The following is a 22,922-nucleotide window of genomic DNA, read 5'->3' as shown; positions in this document are numbered from 1 at the left end:
CCAGATAAAAAATACTGATACGAGTTGATCTTTGCTAAGATGCAGATGTTTCAGTTATTGCAAGTTAGTTAACAGGTGCTAAATTGCTCTGCTGTTATCACTTCACTGTGTGTTACAAAGACGGTGAAAAGCTTAAGACACAGGGTAAGGAAAGCAAGTGGATTTGAATTATCACACGTGTCCTGGCATACGGGAGTTGGAGATACTTTGACAGTGGTTTGAAAAACATGTCGTTTCACAGCAAATTCAGCGTGCATACCTGTGTTGTCTTTTACAATAAGCCAATTACATTAGTACACAATATATCCCTGGGTTATCTGTTTTTCTTTGTCAGTTGAGGATCATCATCGTCATAAATGTATGCTTACAATATGTGCAGGCACTTCCTGTGCTGATGTCAATGTATCCTGGACATAAATCACAGATATAAAGTACTTATACTACTTATCATTTCTCCATTGAAATGTTGCATGCATAAGGCTGGAAAATGTAGGTCTTTATTATCTTTCTGCAGATTTATCTTCCTGCTAATTTCTTATGCCTGTGAGGCCCAAATGTTTTTCAGTTGTGTGCTAATACAATATTCTGTCCTGCTGGTTTATTTATAACTGGGATTGAACCATTTATCTATGGCGACATATAGCATTTAGTTTTCAATTTTTATCTTATTTTATACTTTTTTTTATGCAAGACATAAAGAGAAATCCACTTTGTAAAACAAGTTTGGTATAAATGGATTGGCGAGCATCTTTTGGGATATTACATGCTTTTACCAACATCATCCCAAAAGCAAAATAAATGTAAAGGAATTAAAACCTAATGTATTTGTTATCTATAAATGTATATAATCTCACCGCTTTTCAGGTCTTTTATGATTTTATATAGTCTTGAGTTAACTTATTTAACTTAAAATATTTGTGTGTAACTGTAGCAGGCAGTTATTTCTTTAAAGTCTACCTAGGTTATTAATGAAAAAGAGATTTGATATAATGGAGTTGACTTAAAGGATGGAGAACTACACCGATATGCATACATATATATGTATTATAGCTTGATGCATCTCTTCTAATTTATTTCAGGTTGAAGAAACTTCTTGAGCAGGAGAAGATCTATCAAGCCCGGAAGGAAAAAGAACATACAAAGAGACTCAATAAGCTAAGAGAAGAACTAGTCAAACTCAAATCATTTGCACTCATGCTGGTGGATGAAAGACAAATGCATATTGAACAACTTGGGCAACAAAGCCAGAAAATACAGGACTTAAATCAAAAACTAAAGGAAGAAGAAGAAAGGCTTAAGATTATTAGTGCAAAAACAAAAGAAGATGGGCAAAAACTGATGAAGTTAGAGGCAGAACTTGAACACAAAACATCATCATTTTCTCAAGAACATGAGGAGATGACTGCTAAACTGGCTAATCAAGAGTCACATAATAGACAGTTAAGGCTTAAGCTAGTGGGATTAACTCGCAGAATAGAGGAGCTAGAAGAAACTAACAGAAATCTTCAAAAAGCTGAAGAGGAACTTCAAGAACTAAGAGATAAAATAGCAAAAGGGGAATGTGGGAACTCTAGCTTAATGGCAGAAGTGGAAAACCTCCGGAAGCGTGTGCTTGAAATGGAGGGGAAAGATGAAGAGATCACAAAAACTGAATCCCAGTGTAAAGAGCTGAAAAATAAGCTGCAAGAGGAAGAGCACCACAGCAAAGAGTTGAAACTTGAAGTAGAGAAACTGCAGAAAAGAATGTCGGAACTAGAGAAGCTAGAAGATGCTTTCAGTAAAAGCAAGTCTGAATGCGCCCAGCTACACTTAAACTTGGAGAAAGAAAAGAATTTGACAAAGGATTTGATAAATGAGTTGGATGTGGTGAAAACTCGAGTGAAAGACCTTGAGGCATCAGAAAGCAAGTTGGAAAAGGCTGAAATAAGCTTAAAAGATGACCTTACAAAGCTGAAGTCATTTACTGTAATGTTGGTTGATGAACGAAAAAATATGATGGAAAAAATAAAACAGGAGGAGAAGAAGGTTGAGGGTCTAAGCAAGAGTTTCAAAGTTGAACAAGGGAAAGTTATGGATGTAACAGAGAAACTGATAGAGGAAAGTAAGAAATTTTTGAAACTGAAATCTGAAATGGAGGAAAAAGTGTCTAGTTTGACAAAGGAAAGGGATGAGTTAATTGGCAAACTGAGAAGTGAAGAAGAAAAATCCTCTGAACTAAGCTGTAGAGTTGACCTGTTAAAGAAAAGAATTGATGGTATAGAGGAAGTAGAAAGAGAAATTACAAGAGGTCGAGTCAGGAAAGGACCAGAGCATGGTTGTCATGAGGACAACAAGATCAAAGAACTTACAGTTGAAATTGAGAGACTGAAAAAACGCCTCAAACAATTGGAAGTGGTTGAAGGAGATTTGATGAAGACAGAAGATGAATATGATCAGCTAGAGCAGAAATTTAGGACTGAGCAGGATAAAGCTAACTTTCTTTCTCAACAGCTCGAGGAGATGAAGCTCCAGATTGCCAAAACCAAAGCAATAGAAAAAGGCGAAGCAGTGAGCCAGGAGGCAGAGCTGAGGCACAGGTTTCGTCTGGAAGAGGCTAAAAGCAGAGATTTGAAAGCAGAAGTTCAAGCTCTTAAGGAAAAAATCCATGAGCTGATGAACAAAGAAGACCAGCTTTCTCAGCTCCAAGTTGATTATTCGGTTCTGCAGCAAAGATTTGTGGAAGAGGAAACTAAAAACAAGAGCATGGGGCAGGAAGTTCTGAACTTAACGAGAGAGCTGGAGCTTTCCAAGCGTTACAGCCGTGCTTTGAGGCCCAGCATAAATGGACGAAGAATGGTCGATGTTCCTGTGACATCCACTGGTGTGCAAACAGATGCAGTAAGCAGTGAAGCAGCAGAAGAAGAAACTCCAGCAGTGTTTATAAGGAAATCCTTCCAGGAGGAGAACCACATCATGAGCAATCTGCGACAAGTAGGTCTGAAAAAACCCATGGAGCGTTCTTCCGTGCTTGAGAGATATCCTCCAGCAGCGAATGAACTTGCAATGAGGAAATCTTGGATACCGTGGATGAGAAAGAGGGAAACTGGGGCTCAGGCAACTCCTGATAAAGGAGCCCGAACCCACAGCAGTCCAGCGCATCCTGGGGAGGTTGTCCTTTCACCAAAGCAGGGTCAACCTCTTCATATTCGGGTGACACCAGACCATGAGAACAGCACAGCTACTTTGGAGATAACCAGTCCAACCTCAGAGGAATTTTTTTCAAGTACCACTGTCATTCCTACTTTGGGAAATCAGAAGCCACGAATAACCATCATTCCCTCTCCCAACGTTATGCCCCAAAAAGGGAAAGGCAGTGAAAGTCCCTTGGGCCCTGATCGTTCTATGTCTCCAGTCACTATAACGACATTCTCCAGGGAAAAGTCCCCAGAGGGAGGGAGACCACCCTTTGCTGACAGACCTGCGTCACCCATTCAGATTATGACAGTATCAACATCTGCAGCACCGGCAGAAATCTCTGTCTCTCCACAGTCACAAGATATGACCATGGGAAGGGCTGTCTTCAAAGTAACACCAGAAAAACAAACTGTCCCGACTCCAATCCGCAAGTACAATGCCAATGCCAACATTATTACAACAGAAGACAACAAAATCCACATCCACTTAGGTTCCCAGTTTAAACGTTCTCCCAGTGCTGCACCTGATGGTGCCAGCCCTGTGATAACAGTCAGACCAGTCAATATAGCAGCAGAGAAAGAAGTTGTGACCGGTACTGTCCTTCGATCACCTCGGAACAACATATCCTCAAGACCTACAGCAAGCAAGGTGACAAGTACTATCACTATAACGCCTGTTACAACGTCTTCCACACGAGGAACACAGTCAGTGGTAAGCAGCGTAGTCTGATGACGTAGTCTTTATGGTGAGGAGAAGGGAAACAATAGTTTGGGTTTGAGACACCAGAAAGAATGGTTGGGGTGAGGAGAAACTCTTCACTTCTCTACATTTGTTTCAGATACAGGCTTAACTATAAAATTAGAACTTGCCTGATCCGTGTGTTTTTGTAGCAGTGTTGGATGCTGGTGTACTTTTGGTATCGCCCAAAGGAGTAGCTTGCAAAGGAAGTCCCTGCAAATTTCTTTAAAGGTAATTTCATAGTGGCAATCCTGTAAAATTGCAAATGAGTGGCAGAGAAGGACAAAAGATGATGGAGATGACAGAGCAGGAAACTATGTTTTTATTATTTAGTGCAATTTCTGACTTCTGAAATTACTCAATGATTTTTGGCCCAGCTGTTTGGTCTTTGAAGTGTTACCATGCAGGCTGGTATTTCTTTTGTAGAATCCCCTTATAATTCTAATTCAATTAATATCTGCTATAATACTGAACACCAAAGAAATAAATAGACAGACATAGTACTGTTGCTTACAGCTCCAAGCCTCTTTTAGCCAGTGAATAGTAAAGCTCTTTCTGGTCCTCTGAACTTCTCAGTTCCATAAATGCTGTATTAAAATGGATCTTCCTCTAGCATATTTTTTGCTGCTTTTTCTCTCTGCCTCTGTGGTAGTTCCCCAGATTCTTTTTTTGTATTTAAATCTGTCTCTCAACCTCTGTCTTTAAACATATTGTACAATATTTATTGATATTCCTTCCCCCTAGGTTTATTATTGGACATGGTTTTGCATTGCTTTAGCTGAAAACACTCAGGGAAAGAAGAACTTAACTGAAATATAAAAGCAGCAATACTGTATTAGTCCAAAAGCTTATTTAGCTAGACAGAGCCTGTAGCAGATGCTTAGGGGAAGATTATTTTAAGTGGGTAAACATGCAGTAATGTTTCCCTCGGCGTCTGTTCTCAGTTGTTGGCAATAGGTGGGCATTTCTTTCTGAACCAGGGCCTGTAGCCAGATCTTTGTGTTTAATAGACCATGGCAGAGTTTTCTTCTATTTATTCTTCTAATTGCTTTTTGAACTCATTTATGCTGTTGTTTCCGCAACATCAGGGGGCAGTGAATTTGGTTGTGGGCTCTGGGGAAAATGCTCTTTTGTTCATTACCTTTTATGCAATACCTTCATTGGTTACAGCCTCTTTCTTGTATCTTGACAAATACTGAATAGTCACCCCTGTTCATTTGTCCGTGCCGCTCAGGAGTCTGCAGAGCCCTACAACATGCCTCTTCAGGCATCTCTTTCTAAGCTCAAATGTCAAAATGTATTCAAGATACAGTTCTACCCTTTTGGAGAGAGGCTACCATTCCCACTTCCCTCGCTTAAGAAAATCTACAGTCATCATATGGATCTTTTTGGGATTGCACGTGCATGCTTTCTCTCCCCCCATAAATATAATGTACTGTATGTACTTTACTGTGCAGTATTTTTCTACGTACTAAAGGCAACTGTTCATTTTCTAAAAAGTCTTGAATTAATTAATTTACAAACTTTTCTGCCTCTCAGAAGATTGGAAATTTTTTTTTTTTAGAGTTCCTCATTCTTTGATGATGCGCTGAACCATGGCAGGCAAAACTTTTTTGTTTAATTTTCATCTGGCTAAAAAGTGGCTTTTTTCTTCACTTCCTTCTCCCTGATTTGGAATGTAAGGAAAATAGTTTAACCATAAGATTTACTTCATCTTATGCTTTCCTTTGCTTCTTAAAGTCCCTAATCAGATGAACAGGGAACTTCTAATAAGTGCAAATGTACCTCTCCACCTCTACTCCCAAAAAAACAATAGAAGTTGTATATTCACCATCTGTTTTGCAAATGACTACTTTACAAACACATTTCAATACCCCTAGTCAGAAAAAACAAGGGGTGATCATTTACTTAGGAAAGCTAGAATAAACCAACATTGATATAATTTTGAGTGTTTAAGTTCATAGAATCAAAGACAAATTGATATAATACTGTTTTCTTTGCTCACTGGTTTAAATATTTTTCTTAGCTGTCCTCATACAATGTACAATGTACTAATGCAGTGCCAACAACAAAGGGGAAAATAATCCTGAAGTTCCTAGCTCTCATCTGTTGCTAAAACAAATTTGCAGTTACTGTTTTCATGTTTGAAGACATTTAACTCTTCTTCCAATTTGAATTTATAGTTATCTTCAGTACTACAAGTGAAGTGCATTTTAAGGTGTGCATATGGTACTTCTAAAGGTTCAGTCAGAGCTGTGGTGTCTCCCTGGGCATATGTGGGTCCAAAACCAGAGACTGGGATTTCATGATGGATCATCATGATTTTTGAATCCCATGGACTAAAGGGTGTTATGGTTGTGTTTATTTACAGCAACATATGCTTTAGAGTAGTTAGAGATTTATATTCCCATGATCCAAGTCCTGTTCTGAGTCTGCAACATTTTTATTTGGATAAAATGAGACCCTGATCCAAAGAAAGACACAAGAACCTGAAGGAGAATTTAACCAGAATGATCAACAAAACAAAAAAAAACCCACTGCTCAGTGACTCAGTCTCCAGTGGCACCTGGACTTGCTGGACCCAAACATTTTGGAGGCACTTTGTTTTTCTGCCTGCTGCACAAGCCCAGGGCTGGCCAGCCGAGCAGCTGCCCTCATCACGCCAATGCCATCCCCAGCACGGTCCAGCCCCACGGGGTCACCACGGCAGGAGCTTTGATGCATCCTGGATCCCAGTGCTGATGTGATGGAGACTGTTAGACCAGTTGGATTGATTTCTTCATTTACACAGAACCATTGCCACTTTGATTAAAAAAAAGAACCAAACCCTAGGCTGGTAAACCACCTTTTATATGATAGCCTATGGAATTGAGTAATTAGTATAGAAGTGGAAAAATTGGGTTCTGGTCCTCCTTAGCTTGACTGGAGTCAAATCCACTCCCAGGAGAATACTTGGACTACCCCATCACACCTAGCAGATATTTTTAAATTACAGATGGCCCATAGCACAACCAAAAACTGGTCTAGTGGGACGTGTCTCTGCCCATTGCAGGGTTGGAACTAGATGATCTGCAAGGTCCCTTCCAACCCAAACTATTCTATGATTCTGTGGTCATGAGACCATAGATACGCAGACCAAAATGAGCCTGAAGCTGTAACCTGGTTGCTAGTCTTGCCTTAGCACAGTAGCCCAAATCCCTGTTCGTGGCACAGTTCATATCATTTACATTGAAAAAGAGATAGAATAAAACCAAATAGTCTTTTGGGGGAAAACAGCTGTGGTGCCTCTATCCTGTTGTTTTTTTTTTTTTTTGATTTATGCCTTACATTTGTCTGTGGGATTGCTTGTGAATTCAGATTTTATTTGGCTACCAGGATGGGTGACAGTCGTATAATCACTTCATCCCTGTGCTTCCTACCTCCTACAACACTGGCATCCAGTGCCGGCTGTTTATACTGCCGGGGTACACAGTGAATCCAGTGACATGCAAATCTACAGGGAGCAGAGGGAATCCTGGCTGCAGCAGAGCCAGGATAGTGGCACGGCACCAACCATGCAGAGCATTCTGTGACTGAGGCAGTGGGGCATGGCTGAAAGGCTGTTGGGTGCCAGAGCTAACTGGGCACATGTTAAAGCAGCTATAAGGCGACTTTCATTTGGGCAGCACGTAGTTTTAAATCGGCACCTACATTTAGTTCTTTGTAGGTATTCCATATATGCTCTAAGCCTCTGTTATAGTTACTAAATACCCAAGGGACAGCTCACTTGCCCACACAGAGATGCCTGGTGCCATCTGCACGCCCCGTGGCAGCTAAGAAATGTAGATTAGACTGCTATGTATAACACAGACCTGTGTGTTTCTGCAGTGGAGGCTGATGGGATGCCTCAGATGGCACGTGATGCCTCAGTCTGGGCAACTAAGTCAGTCCGTAGTCATCAGTCCTCTCGTCAGCACTGAGCTCTGCTGGCTCCATGGAGACTGGAGTGTGATTCAGCTGAGATGCTGCTGGCTTCAGCGTGAGCTTGATTGCCCACTGGGCTCCACTGACTGTATTGGCTAGATCTCAGGTCCCACCCTTTCAGGATTCAGTTGCCAAAATATACTTCTGTACTGTCAGTAAATGCTGTCAAGTAGCCTACCTGACTTCCAGCAGCTTTATCAGAGGCTGCAAGTCTCCTTAAGTCTTTTTATCTATCAGCCCTGTGCAGAACACTAGATAACTGCGTCCACCACTGAACTGAACCATTTCTGTCCAGGGCAAGCTGGTCCCTGATCTGATTGAGAACAAGTACCTGGAAGGTACCTCCATGTACCTTCCAGTACCTGAAGGGGGCCTACAAGAAAGCTGTTTAGAAAGGCTTGTAGTGATAGGAGTAGGAGCAATGGGTATAAACTGGAGAGGGGCAGATTTAGACTAGACATAAGGAGGAATTTCTCCACCATGAGAGCGGTGAGACACTGGCACAGGTTGCCCAGGGAGGTTGTGGCAGACCCATCCCTGGAGGTGTTCAAGGCCAGATTGGATGGAGCCTTGAGCAGCCTGATTTAGTGGGATATCCCTGCCCATGGCAGGGGGTTGGAACTGGATGATATTTAAGGGCCCTTCCAACCCAAACTATTCTATGATTCTAAAAGGCAACCTTTTTTTTTTTTTTATGAGAATATTCCAAATGTAAACGTGTGCATGAAAGCACTCTTACATGTCAACAAAATGCAATAAACAGGATCTGTTATAAACCACTAAAACGTGCTAAATGTTCTATACATTCAAATGCTTTTCTTCCTTTAATGGGACTGTCCAACCACACTGCAACTTCTGGTTGGAGTAGAATTCCTGTATCATCCAGAAGACAGCAGCCTACCGACAAACAGAGCTGGAGGGAAGTATTTGGAGCTTTGTCTTTGGAAGAAGTGATCAAGAGACAGACAGTAGTATGGGTTCTCAGCCACAGACACTGCAGACATGTATTGGAGAGTGTCCACTGCTTGCTTATCCCGTCACTCTCACCAAAGAGGATGGCTTGCTGAAGAGCCACCTTTGTGCCATTTCACTTGGCAAACACAAAATGCCTTTGCTGCTGTGTGTGAAGCAGGCATTAGCTTCAATGTTATCAACATGTTAGTATGCCTAAGGAAAGGAACTGAGAAATTTAATGCAAGTGAGAGAGGAAGGCAACTAAGAAATGTAAAGCTAGTCAGAGTTCTTTTCAAAGTGCTTTTGAGTGATTTAGGCTTGAAATGAGTAACTTGAAAGCACCCAAATCCTTAGTTAATGATTTACATGTGAATAAAGCTGAAGAAATGCCTGAGATTCCAGCTACTTCATTTGATTGCCTCATGTTTACACACTGTGGAGCTCTTTCAAGGAGTACAAGATGTTTGTCATTTGGGTTCCCTGGGATGTTGACATATTTTCCAAGGCTGATGGAATGCATTTGCATGTTTTGCACTACAGAATTGTATGGGCCTAACTTGTTTTGACATCTACATGTGAGTTCCATATTACCCTTTAGGCTGCTATTGTAAATGTTGCTTTTAGTTATTGAAAATGGCTTCCTTCCTGCCGAGCAGACAGCATTCAAGTTTTCCAATTGTGATTTTTTTTTTTGTGTACACATTGGGTTTTGAACTGTTCTGAGAAGATTAAGGAATGGTTTTCCTTTGAATACTCAGGATGCAGACAGAAGGCTCTGATGCTACTGGCTGGAAATCCTTTGGGAGAGAAAACTGCTCCTTCATGGAGTGTTTTGTAAAAGCATTTTTAAGCAAATGTGCAGATACATGCTGCATTCAACATCAACTCCTAATCCAATCTATTTCAGCAGTCTAGTTTTATTTTGCTTACAGGTCATAAATTGCAGGATTTAATAATTTTGCAGATGGGTCTAGGTAGGATTCCAGGATCTTATGAAGTGTTCTGTTTTGTGAGGTCAAAGTCTTGGTGTGTGAACAGAAACAAGTCACATTTGAAATTCAGCTGCCACAGTGAAGTTGTCACCGTTAAGATTTGTGTCTGTATTGCACACTACAGAACGTAAAACACATTTTCCTCACTGAATTGTGATGCTTTTTAAGTATTTTCTTTAGGTCATGGTTGATAAGGGATAGCTTCCAGCTTTGGCTCTGCCAAGTATGTGCAATAATATCTGTCCAATGGAGACAGAGAAGCCTGGTTGGCCCTTTTGAATCCTCTTGCCCTATCCAAGTGTTCATTGTGGGTTTACACAGTATGTATGTACTGACTGCCATTTTCAAAGCTCTAAGATAGCCAGCCTAGCTGGAGCTCCAGAAGGGCACAGATCCCTAGTAGGCATTGTGTTGTATCTGCCAGCCCCATGTTTGGGTCCTCAGCTGGATTCCATCCAGAAGAAACATTAAAAATTTCTCAAGGACATTTCTTTTTTAATTCTGAAGTCCCTAAACTTGAGGATACATGTGCTTGGTAGGTTCTTGTCCAGGGTGGCAGGCTGGCAGAGGTAGTAAAATGATTTATGTCTGCACTGCTTTGAGGTATGCCTGGAACTCTGGGCTGCCTGCTTCACCCTCACCAGAGTTCATCAAGCTGTGGCTAGGGCTTGGAGGGAGAAAGCCCTCTCCCATGTTCCTCCTCCCACAGCCACAGGAAAAGGAAATCCAAATCATTGCCCTCTGTCACTCCCAGCTCCCTGCACTTCTCAGTGCAGAAGTAAGTGGCCCCAGCTGTGGCCCCACCATACCTGGGTGGGAAGCAAAGTTCAATTTTATCTACAGCGCTGAGAAATCTTGCCGCAGCTCTGAAAGTATGGCAGTACGCTGGGTTCAGCATTAGCCTTACATGGCTGTACTGTTTTGAGGACCCATGGTAGTTTCTGTGCAAGATAGAACATAGAATCATACAATCACTAGGTTGGAAAAGACCTCTTGGATCATTGAGTCCAATGATTCCTATCTGCCACTAAACCATGTCCCTGAGCACCTCATCTACCCGTTTTTTAAATAACTCCAGGGAGGGTCTCCACCCCCTCCCTGGGCAGCCTCTGCCAGTGCCTGATGACCCTTTCTGTGAAAATTTTTTTCCTGATATCCAGTCTGACCCCCCCCTGGAGCAGCTTGACGCCATTCCCCCTTGTCTTGTCCCCTGTCAGTTGGGAGAAGAGGCCAGCTCCCACCTCACTGCAACCTTTCAGGCAGTTGTAGAGAGCAATAAGGTCTCCCCTCAGCCTCCTCTTCTCCAGGCTAAACAACCCCAGTTCCCTCAGCCGCTCCTCATAAGACTTGTTCTCCAGCCCCTTCACCAGCTTTGTTGCTCTTCTCTGGACACGCTCCAGAGCCTCAACATCCTTCTTGTAGCAAAGGGCCCAGAACTGAACACAGTACTCGAGGTGCGGTCTCACCAGTGCCGAGTACAGAGGGAGAATAACCTCCCTGGACCTGCTGGTCACGCTGTTTCTAATCCTAGCCAAGATGCCATTGGCCTTCTTGGCCACCTGGGCACACTGCTGGCTCATGTTCAGTTGCTGTCAATGAACACCCCCAAGTCTTTCTCCTCTAGGCAGCTTTCTAGCCAGACTTCTCCTAGTCTGTAGCACTGTACGGGGTTGTTATGCCCCAAGTGCAGGACCCGGCATTTGGCCTTGTGGAACCTTATGCCATTGGTCTCAGCCCATCAGTCCACCCTGTTCAGATCCCTTTGGAGACCCTCCCTACGCTAATATCGTACCTGTCTGACAGCTAAGCCAGCATTTTGGAAGCCTCTAAGGCTGTCCTGCACTGTGTGCTGTGGAATCAAAATTTTGCAGGGAATCACATGTCTATGACATCTTAATCCAAAACACTGGACCTCAGCTCTGATCCCAGCTGTACCTTTGGCCCTACTCTATCAGTATGTGCGATGGCCAGGTTCTGAATGTGAACATTAATTTGCTAATAGGCATGATTTGGGACACTGTTGCTTGAGAGGTAAATGAAGAACCAGTAAAAAGTATATAATGAGCATATATGACAAGGAGAAATCTTCCGCTCATGTAACTTCTCTCTGTCTCACTCTTTTGCAGACAGGACTGGATGGGTCATCCCCGAGACCTACACCCACCCGCATTCCTGTGTCAAAAGGTATGAAAGCAGGAAAGCCAGTAGTGGCAGCCCCAGGAGCAGGAAATGTGACAAAATTCGAGCCTCGTGCCGAGACTCAGTCTATGAAAATAGAACTGAAGAAATCTTCAGCCAGCAGCTCTGCGTCCCTAGGCGGGGGTCAGGGCTGATGGCGGTGGCTCAGGGGGTACGTTCTGCAGGTTTTACTGCTACCATGGAAGTCAGCCCCTTCCTTGTCTGTGTAGTTGCTCACATTTGCCTGTACTAATGAAGTCCTGCTGCTGTCACTTACAACAAACTAATAACCGTGTGCATTCACTACTTAAAGTAACAACAACCTTTTGTTTTCTTACTGAACTTTAAAAAAGGGAAAAAAAAAAGCTACTAAAAAGGCAGTTGTGTGCCAGGAAGATTTTCAGCCCAAGAAGTGAGAATGGGTCAGCTGTGCTAGGTTATTAATCTGGTTCAGGAATTCTTAATGATAGGTTTGGTGATGTTTTAATAGATCGAGGGAAGTTTGGTCACTTTTACTAGATTGTCTTCCACCTTAATGGATCACTTTCCACCTTTGCTACTGCACGGAGCACTTTCTTTTCTGCCTATGATCACATTATTGAGATGCCACATTTCCTAGGGAAGCGGTGCCAGGAGACAGAACACTCGAGGTGCTGTTTTAATGAAAACGAGTACCTCAGGTGTGGGTGGGAGGGGACGAGAGAAAGGATGGGCACCGTGTGGCCAGCTGGCTCTCTGGCAGTCTCCCATGCAAATCAGTATTTCTCAGCAGTGAGTGAGCTCCTTTCTCAAGATGGTTACAAAATTCAAGGATGCAGGGAAGTTGCACAATGTTTGGCAGCAGCAGAGCTAAGCAGCAGCTCATTTCTTTCAGAGGAGGGTTAACACTTGCAGACAGTACTTACAACCAGGTCCCTGACTTACACACACTGGGATACTGCCAGCTCAGTGCTGGGAATAAGGCAAGTGAGCCAAAAGGTGTTTAGTCTTTAGAAAAACTTTGAGAAACATTAATCTGGCTAAAATCAATACAGACCATTTGTGCCTGCTCCAAATACCCCTAAAGGCTACGAAGCAAGTCACTCCATTGATTTCACTAGGCTTTCCGATTTTCCTGATTAGATTAACTTGTGTTGCATTTAAACCTTAGTGGCCAAGCATCCTTGTGTCTCAGAGGGGAAGTCAAACAAACAAACTGCATGTGGCAGAAATTGCTGTCTGAAGGCACAGCTCAGGTACAAGTGAAAAAGATAGGGTTTGGTATGGAAATTACTCTCAGTTGTTTGAAATATTTTGTCTTTAATATGGACCACCTCACAATACCATGATGATTCATTGTTTTTCCTTCCCTCATTGTGATTTCCTCATTTATATGTTTGCATTTTAAAGCATGTTTTAAGGAATTGTTCCAGCATGGAAATGGTGTGGAGGCCAATGATCATTATGATTGTACATTTAAAGTTATTAAAGGGCATTTCCATTAAGTGTTCAGCTTCCAAAGAAGAAAGTCACAACCAAAAGAAATAGGGCTGAGCAGACTGATAAATGAAGGTTTTAAAGTTTATATAATACCTCAACCACCACAGCAAGCTAAAAAAAGGACCCAGTGGTTAGGAATAGCTTTCAGAAGGGGAGGCAGGAAGACCACCAATAAATAATAAATAGAATTCACAGAAAAGAAAATGCACCAGTGGGTCAAATATTAAATGTATTTCTATCTGTGAGAGGAGATTTGATGGAAGAAGCTGCCACAGAAAGTCAACAAAATTATATTCAGTCCAAGCAGTGTTTAGTCTTCTGTCTGTACTTTGCATTGCTCTCCAATTTAAGATCCAGATATGGCTGCTATCCCAGAGTAAAGATGGCATTTTATTATTTACACGAAGGGCATTTTGTTTGTGGTATAAAAGCTGCTGTCACATCAGGAAAGAAGTAGATTTCAATTATTACACATGTAGCATCTGCAGTACCTATTAACTTTATGGTTCTGGTTCCTATGGCATCTGAAAATCAGGTTCTTATTAGTAGAATTTTGCATAACACTCAATTCCCAGTATTTCGGATAAAACTTGGAAACTGGAATCGGCAAACAATGTGAGTTACTATGCCAGAAATACATCAGATTCTCTCAACTAAGTATTATCACTTAAATGCCTCAATTTGTCAATAAATTGTTGTTGAGACCTTACTGTTCTTATTGTAACATACACTTTTTAGTAGAAGTTGGAAGAAAACAGATTATTAAGAGGGTTTTTTTTTCTGGATATTCACTATAAATACTGGTGCTGAAGCAAGTCTTTGGGTCAAAACAGTCACTTAAATAATATTGTGAACATGAGCCTCAAGCTAATGTGACTTCATACAGTGATGAACTACGGCTGCTTTAAACCTTCCTTTTCAGATCTTTGTTTCAAAGATTCTTCGTTAACTGTTGCTATACACAAGACAATATTCTGTGTGTGCCTGTTGTTGAAAAAAGTGTTTGTTTTGCTTGAGATCTAAGAAACTAATTCACCTGAAGAAACAAGCCAGCCTTACAGGACATGAAATCCAGGACACATGGATTAGAACAACTGAACCATAACTGCAGCTGGGGATTACTCTTGCAGAGTCAGTAGGATTTCATGAGGTGGACTCGAAGAATTCCAGACAGGTCAGAGTGAGGATCCTGTTATTTTTCCTGGGGACAGCACAACTGAAAGGAACTTTTGTTCCATAGCAGGAGCCTAAAGAGCTGGAATCAAGCTAATTAACATTAGCTAAAAGTAGGCATTTAGTTGTACTCATCGTGTTTAACATCTGTTTTAATTGACCTGATATTCTTGTTTCTTAAAGGTAGAAAGGTAAGATGAAGAAAAAAGCCTGTAGTTCAGAAGTCTTGAAAGTTGAAGTGTAACTATTTTTATTGTATTTTAATTTCCTCTGAATGTGAAGACAGTTACATTTAGTGACTACAGGAAGATTCAGGAGGTTGGCTCCAGAAGACAATTTAGAGAACCAAGTCTAAAGACAGTGCCTAAGCCCCAGAGGCATCCTGAAGATTTTCCTGAAGTTCTTCCACTGCACTTGTCTAATCAGTGTTTCACTTGAGACTTAACTAGCACTGAGCTAGCACTTCTGAACCTAACTGAGATCCATAATCTAGGTATTCTTGTATTTCCTCTAAGGGTTTTAAGTCAAGCCACAATTTCACGGTCACTCAAAGTCAGTATGTAACCCCACACTGGAGCCAAAAGCTGTAGTCCTCTCTTTGTCACCTCCAGCAGTGAAAGTACTCACTTCCATGTGGTTCCCATGAGCTGGCACAAGTGTTTGAACCTAACTGGGGAACTGATCTGAACTAAAAGGAATCTGGCTGAAAGCACAAAAGCTAGCTTTAACATAGCTTAAGGCTCTCAGGCCAAAAAAACAAAGAAGGTAGGTGTAGGAAACCAGGGGCTGGTTTAAAGTGAATCGTGAATGTCTCCTAGTAGATCAAATACCACACAAATGTAGAGGTAGTGCTGCTTATTTTACAAAGCTTTTGATTGAAACCTTTCTTCAAAGGTAGGAGTCAGGTCCCTCCTCTCGCAGAGGAGACTCAAACCCAGGTCAGCTCCAGCCAGGTGTACCAGTGGCACTGACAGACAGTTGAGAGGGAAGGAGGTGGCTTCCTCATTCCCTCCTGTAAAGGCTGTGCTCTTATGTATGGAGGGCTTCAGTATTCACTGAACAGAAACAAGAGAGTGGTTGAGCGGTCAGGATATTGAACTAGGGAGTCTCCAAGGATCCTGGTCTCTGTTCCAAAGGCTGCCTTAGAGCCTGTCCTTTTGTGAAAAGAAGGCTTGTAAGATGAGCCTGTTCATCCATCCCTCTATCTGTCCTTTGTTGAATACCACCAAACACATCAACCAATTTCAACCAAACCTGACAAAGCATCAGGGGTCTCCAGAACAAGAAGTTTCTTCCAATTTAATGAAAAGTGTGACAGAGAAGAGGAGCAAGACCTTAGCAGTGCCCCACTGTGTGGAAGAACGTAGGATGAGTTCACTTTCATACAACATCAAAGAATGAACACAAGAGTGTGATGTCAGAAATACAAGGACAAGCTTTGTTCAAACCTGGGATTTTACTTGGCAACAAAGAATCAAACTGAGACACCAATCCATAGAAAAACATTAGGGCCTTTATTTAAGAGCTTCTTGTGTATTCTACATTACTAGATAACGCAGGAACCACACCTTCCTCTGCTCAGATGATCATCTAGAATGACTCATCCTCATGTTTTCTCTCTCTTTCTTTTTCCTTTGTATTGACTTTTAACGAAGTGAAACAGTTTCAGTAGCAAAATGCACTCAACTCAGACTAATAATGATAGTTACAGTGGTTTATCAGGAACTGGGCTGGATGACAACCAATCTTTGTATTTTTGGATTCAGTGTTAGCTGGAGAGATGCCCTGTTCCGGCTGACTCTGCAGCCACATAAGCAGCTGCAATAACTCAAGCCTGGCAGTGGGAACAAGGCTTAGGACAGCAGTAAGGTGGAAAGGGGAAGAACAGGGAAAGGGCCGACCCATTCACGAGCAACACACACGGACTGAGAAGGTGCACCCTCAGTATTCTAACTTTAAATCTTGTTCCTAAGTCTTCCACTGTGTTCCCTAAAAAAGATCCAGTCACAGTCACCTCAATTACTGTTATATTACACAACAGTATTGCTAACGGAGTCATTAGCGGAGCAATACATTTGAGTAAGTGTGACTGAAAATGAGGAGCACAGAACTTCATCCCTAGTGCCTGGGGGATTTCTCTCAGATCAGTAAACATCTTAAGTAAATAACAGAAAGGCAGAAATTTTTATTTTTTCTTCCCCTTTTTTTCCTTTTGTGACACTCATTAGTGTGATTTTTTCAAAAAACAACACTTTCTGACTCTTCTGAACATACATGTTTAAATATTTAAACCTCAAACGACTTGCAGCACATAGTAATTAGGATCATGTGAGTAATCTGAAACCATATTAACATGCTCATTCATGCCATTTTTACATCAAGTCATATGTTACTGCCTGAAATATGTTACACATGTTATAAAACATGCCTAGTGTTGACATGAATATTCAATGATTCTGATCAGATGTGGAAAAGCATGTTTTTAATGAGAGTAACCTGCTGGGTTTCAGGTGCCTATCATAAGCTGCAAGAGCCAGGACAATTTTCAGACCAATTATTTGTTCCCATCACACATCAGTGGCCAATTTCACTGAGTCCCTTTGAAGCCTGTAGTTTGCTGGCAAGAGTTTCTATGAGCTCATCTTTCAAACTTGTTTTCATTCAGGGGAATGTTTTTCTCGCCTGTGTCAGTGTGAGTTACCCTGTTTCCTGTAATTTTGCCTGACCTCTCTCAGGTAAAACTATATGCAACGTTTCTTATTACAGACATTAACTTCACTTTGAATCTTTTTTACTCCCTTCACACTGCTTGTACTTGGCATTTTGGAAGATGCAGTCAGGTTTAACTGCTCTCAGATATAGAGCTATCAGCTCTGAGAGTCAGGTGTAAAACACTCAGGTATGAATTGTTCTTCACTTTAAAAACTTTCTTCAACAGTATTTTAAAAATAGAAATACTGATGTATGGTTCCTTCCTGTTGCCTGGGCATGTGTTGTCTGTGGTACACACTTTTTTTTGTATTATCTGGTGTTGTTTGTTTGTGTATATTGTAAGATGAAATTAAACTCTCTATGTTAAAATGTCAGTTGATGTGTTTCATTATATGAACTGGTAGTTTGATAGTCAGCTATTAATGATGTCAGCTATTAACTTCTCTCTCCCAGAGAAGTTCTGATTTACATCAGTGAGACTGAAAGCAGAATCAACAGTTCTACAATAACTTTGGGTTTTTTTCTTAAAATCAGTCATTTTGTTTAAGTCTTAGCTCCTTGAAATGTTCACATCTATAGCATTAGTAAAAATTATGAAATCATATCTTACAGATAATAGTCATATTTCTATAGAGGTTAGTCCTACAGAACTCTGACAAAATCTACCCTACTATAATTTTAGTTTAGCGACTGCTTGGACATCTCTTTTAGTAACTACAGTGTGTGTATGTATATAAATACCTATGTTTATTTATTTATATGAACATTTTAAATACCAAGAAACTGTTAGAAAAACTCAGGCTGCATACACATCTGTATGAGAAATGTATGAACAAATAGATACTAGAAGTGAAAATTACTTGATTTTTTTAATTAATTCTACTTTTTGCGTAATTGCTATATTTGGTCTGCAGAGGAAGACTGGTTCAGAAACTTACTGTAGTTTTGCTGTTCGAGCATGATATTCTTCTGCTACCCATTTAGTTTGTTGAATTTTTTATCTAAACCGTATTTATGTATAATACACATAGTGAATATTAAGGAAAAAAAAGTCTCGTATAGAGTTTGTGTGATTCCCACTGAAGTTAACGGGGAGAGTTCACCTGAGGTTACGATCAGATATTACATCATATTCTGCAAGAGCTGGAAGTTAGAGAACAGCACTGGTTGTAAGATAAAATCTTACTGTAGTTTGTCATTCCTTCACGTTAATTGCTCAAATTCGGGAGAAAAGGTATACATAGATCGTTGGAAACATTTGTTAATGATAAATTATATGGAAAAGAAACAAATTTTATTTTGGAAATTCTATTATTTCATGTGCCTTAGCACATGTTCTTGAAAATTGCCTTAGCCCTGCCCGCTTTCCTGATTCACCAGCTATGAAAAGCATCACTGGAATCTGCCATCTAGTGGCAAAGCTCTGGCATTGAGAGGGCATCGAAAACATTTTGATTTCCTTTCCTCTTAAAATGTCATCAGACGCATTTCAGATATTATTTAGGAAGCAGACAAAGGCAGAATTCAATAAAAACATAAAAGGGAATAAATACATGATCAGTGTCATTTCTGGGTTGTGTAAATTTTGAAAGATCTTCAGCCTTTTAAGAGAGGAAGGAATCTTCAGAAAGAAAACAATTTCAATTAAGAAAACGAGTGTTTCTGAAAATGTACTACTGTATGGTTCTAGTTAGCACTGGTACAATTATATTATTTGAAATGCATAAAATACACCTTTTCAAAGGAAAGCATCATGGATAGCTAAATTCCTATGTTTGAAAAGTCGCCTGTAAGAGCAGTGTATAGAGATAGAAGAACAGACGCCAAGGTCATTAGTATTTCAGCAGAGCCCAGAGATTAATCAGGATTGGGGATCTCCTACGTTAAGGGCAAGCTTAAACCCAGCCTTTCAAAGACAACACCAACACTTAGTTTTGAATGCTGTGGATTAAATTTATCCCCATTATAGTCATTAGAAAAATTCAAGCAGACTTGGTGAATAAAACCAGCATAGGTTTCTATGACAAATTTAAATTAAAAATGAGAATTGACCTCATACCTATTCCTAATCCTGATTTCATAATTACCAACAGGTTTAAGGTGGATTTGCTCAGATAGGATACAAGAAACTCAACTCCAAGTCTCCCTGATTCAGGTGTGGGGCTGGAACCTTGGTGTTCCTGTGGTTGAATCCATTCAACTACATTATTCTATTTTGCTATGGACAACCGAGTGATGGCCTTGATACTGAAGTGGAAGCCAAAGGCTCCTGAGTTGTAACCTGGTACTAATTTAGTTTCCCTTTCTAGCATGAGCCAGGACTGTTTTTATCAACTAGTGATGTGCAAGTAGACCTGCAAGACGTTTCTAGAAGAAAACTGCTTTGCACTGCCGTTGTAATTGTTCTTTAAAGTAACTAGTAATATATTTGCAGTTTCGTGAAACCAAATGTTTTGCTCTCTTTTCTTTTAGAGAGTGTCATCATTCACCAGTTACGCATGAACTCTAGATGAGTTACCGCCCCCACTATACGCTCTCTGTGTGCACTGCCCTCCTTGCCAGTTGGATGGATCACTGTAGGAGCTCTCTACCATCAACACCAGGGTCACTTGTGCTACTGATTATTCATGGAAATACTTATTCCTTCCGTTAAGATTTTATATATTTTTTCTTGGTAGAGCTTTAAGAATGAAGGGCTTTGCTGACATTTTGAAAGTATATAGTCAGAGAGAAGCAGTCTTTCTGCCAGCTGAATTTCACTTTTATTTGCAAAGCCTAACGTACGTGCTTGATTTTGTTTGATGTTTGCCATATAATTTATTTTTATAATACACTTTGTAAAGTAACTGTCCCAAAGTTGCAATTCTTGTCATCCATGGCGCATTTATTTGTAGAATACACTGTCAAATTCGCTATTGGATATTTTTGTAATAGATAAGAGTATGTAAAGAAAGAAAAATTTAACTTCAACAATTGTTTGTGTTTAAGTGGAAAAATATTCAGCACATTGTTTTGCCACCATGAAATTCTGTGAGACTAAATACTATGAAGACTGCTGTATGGAATTTGTACTGTTGCAGAATATTTCTTGCACTGTGTGATGGGTTGGCTTAAAATTAAGTATTCAAGTCCAATGCCTTGAAATACAACCAGATTTACTCATTTTAAACAATGTAAGCCAGTTTTTAAAGCTGTGATTTTTTTCTATATAATGTATGTTTTTACTTCTGCCTGTACCAAAAACGTTGATTTTCATTACACTGTAACTAATAAATTTTCACAACTATGCAAATGTAATCAAGTGTTTGAATTTTAACTCTTAATTTCTTAAGGTTGACAGTACTTGTAGATGTGGTTTTTTACAGGGAGAGAATCTATGGCTCTGGAAGTTCCTTTTTGGATCAGTATTTCACTGTGGTATCACCACGATGTACAGAGTAAAACTGATTCAGATGCTGAGATATGGAGAGAAATCCATCGCCAAGCCCCTAATATCTTAACGTTTTCTAACCTTGTGCTTTCACTGCACTGGCAGAGATGTCCAATTGGTATGATCAGAATACACATCCCTGGACTCGTAGGATTGTGTAAATGAGATGCCATGCACTCTGCCATACGCTGAAGGGCACATTTTACAGTGGTGGCTGTAGCTTTTCAAATAGCATCCAGGGAGTCCTGTGGCAGATCTACTTAAAATGATTTTTGAATGAATTATATATAAAGCTGGATACAACCCAGGCAAGGTCATTTCTTCTTGTATATTTCACAATGAGTTATTTTTAATCTAAGTCACTGGCACATATATAAAATACTGGAGATTTTTTTAATTGCAGAAGCTACTGGGAAAAACCACTTTTTGGGAGGGAAAATGGTGTTGCTTGTAGGAGATACACCATGGGATATCAGAAAGAGAGCACTAACTCAGTGTCCCACAGAGATGAGGAGGTCAATTCATCTTTGAAGCTGTAATAATGCACTGCTGTGTAGTCAATTTGAACTTCATGGTTTAGTTTGCTTGCTAGCAATAGGAGATTTTTTTTTTTTCCTTCTAGATATGAGTTCTGCAGCAAATGCTGACATTGTAGAGAGGCAGGATATTCTGGGACCTGTATAAACTTTCTTGGAGTTGATCTGCATTGTAAAATTTGCTAATACAGTTATGCTGAGTAATCAAAATAAATGCTGCTTATCCTTGCAAAATAGTAATTTTGTTGGTATAATTTATGCTTCAGCTGTTATGTGCAGTTTTTCAGTGGTTTGAGCTTTTTTTCTTTAAGGCAGACAATGTATGCTAATAGCATAGCTGTGTCTATAGATCATACCTTACAGCGAGTCCAGCTTTCATAGAGTAATACAGCTGCGGCAAATAAAGTTTAATATGTGCCACATTTCAATTTACTGCACAGTAGAATAAACATTGTAATGACCCAGATCTTCTATTTTCCAAGCATTACTTGCAAATCAAAACCTATCCATGCTAAGAACTACGTTGAGCTCATTTGGAATGAAATTGCTGGCTATTTGAAAATGACAATGACATGCCTGAAATAAACTTCAGCTTTTAAATGTGAGTAAGATATAAATAAAACCTTATTCTGAAATTGAGTCTAAATTTAAAAGGTCCCAATCAACATAGAAAATATTTTTCCTTGTCTAGATTTTAATAACAAGCTGATTCAGTAGGAGTGTATGTGTAAGTTGTCCCTTTTTGGTTTACGATTCCTAAACAAATAGATAAATATTTACGGTTTTGCAAATATATTACATTTTTCAGCTTTACAAAATAAAAGTTTGTTTAAAGCATAAATACAGTCGTGGTGTATTTGAAATAATTTAGATTTTAAAATATTTTTGATGAACTGTAGCTTTCGAAGTAGGAGGCTGGTTACACTTGTGGTAATATACGCTATTTTGTCACTGATAATGGTTTATGCAGGTAGAATAATAAATTCTGATCTGACACCTGGCAAGCTGCTAAAGTATTTCATAGAAATACCTGGAAGGTAAAACTCATGTGTGCAAAGGGTGCATTTCATCTGCAGTGCATTTATGTTCCTAGTCAACTTTTGTATTACCTAATATGGATTTGAATCTAAAACAAATTAGTAAAGAAAGTGCATTATCTACATAAATAGCCAATATTTGGGGATTAATATCGACTAAAGATGTGATTTATTTCTACAACTATTGTAATTTTAAAAGAAGCAATTGTGAAGAGCTTCCAGACTAAGACAATGTAGAAGTTAACTTGGGCTATAGGCATAAGCAGTTTTTAAGCAACTGAAAACCAGTGAAAGGTCTACTTGGTCTCTTACTGTCTAAAAGAGATTAAAAGACTCGTGTTAGTATAATTATAGGTGATAAAATATGGTGTTTCAATCTGAAATACTTCAATTTCTAGAGAAAAACTACAGTCAACAAGTTTTCATTTTGCCTCACTGCGAAACATAATTGGACACAAAGAGGAGATAAAACTGCCTGTTCTGTAGAACCATCGCTAATGTAGAAAAAAAAGATATAAAATGGAGGTTACTGCCCTGAATGTTCCACCTCCTACTG

General features: G+C 40.0%; 1 protein-coding gene across 4 annotated transcripts in view; it reads left to right on the top strand.

Moving 5' to 3' along the window:
* FILIP1 (filamin A interacting protein 1) overlaps positions 1-22,133 on the top strand; it is a 113,771-nt gene extending 91,638 nt beyond the window's left edge. For 2 of the 4 annotated variants that reach the window (XM_054062224.1, XM_054062223.1), the window contains 3 exons: positions 1,080-3,885; positions 11,948-12,171; positions 19,836-22,132. In XM_054062224.1, the coding sequence (XP_053918199.1) occupies positions 1,080-3,885; positions 11,948-12,154 (3,013 nt within the window). In that variant the 3' untranslated portion in view covers positions 12,155-12,171; positions 19,836-22,132. Of the gene's footprint in view, positions 1-1,079; positions 3,886-11,947; positions 12,172-19,835 lie in introns of all 4 variants that reach the window. The other 2 variants (XM_054062225.1, XM_009564759.2) reach the window with 2 other exon arrangements.
* Positions 22,134-22,922: the final 789 nt, after the last annotated feature.

This window comes from Cuculus canorus, chromosome 3 (assembly GCF_017976375.1).
Source record: "Cuculus canorus isolate bCucCan1 chromosome 3, bCucCan1.pri, whole genome shotgun sequence".
In the NCBI taxonomy this organism is placed as follows: domain Eukaryota; kingdom Metazoa; phylum Chordata; class Aves; order Cuculiformes; family Cuculidae; genus Cuculus; species Cuculus canorus.
The sequence above is the reverse complement of the archived record's forward strand: the minus strand, read 5'-3'. Positions and strand labels throughout refer to the sequence as shown.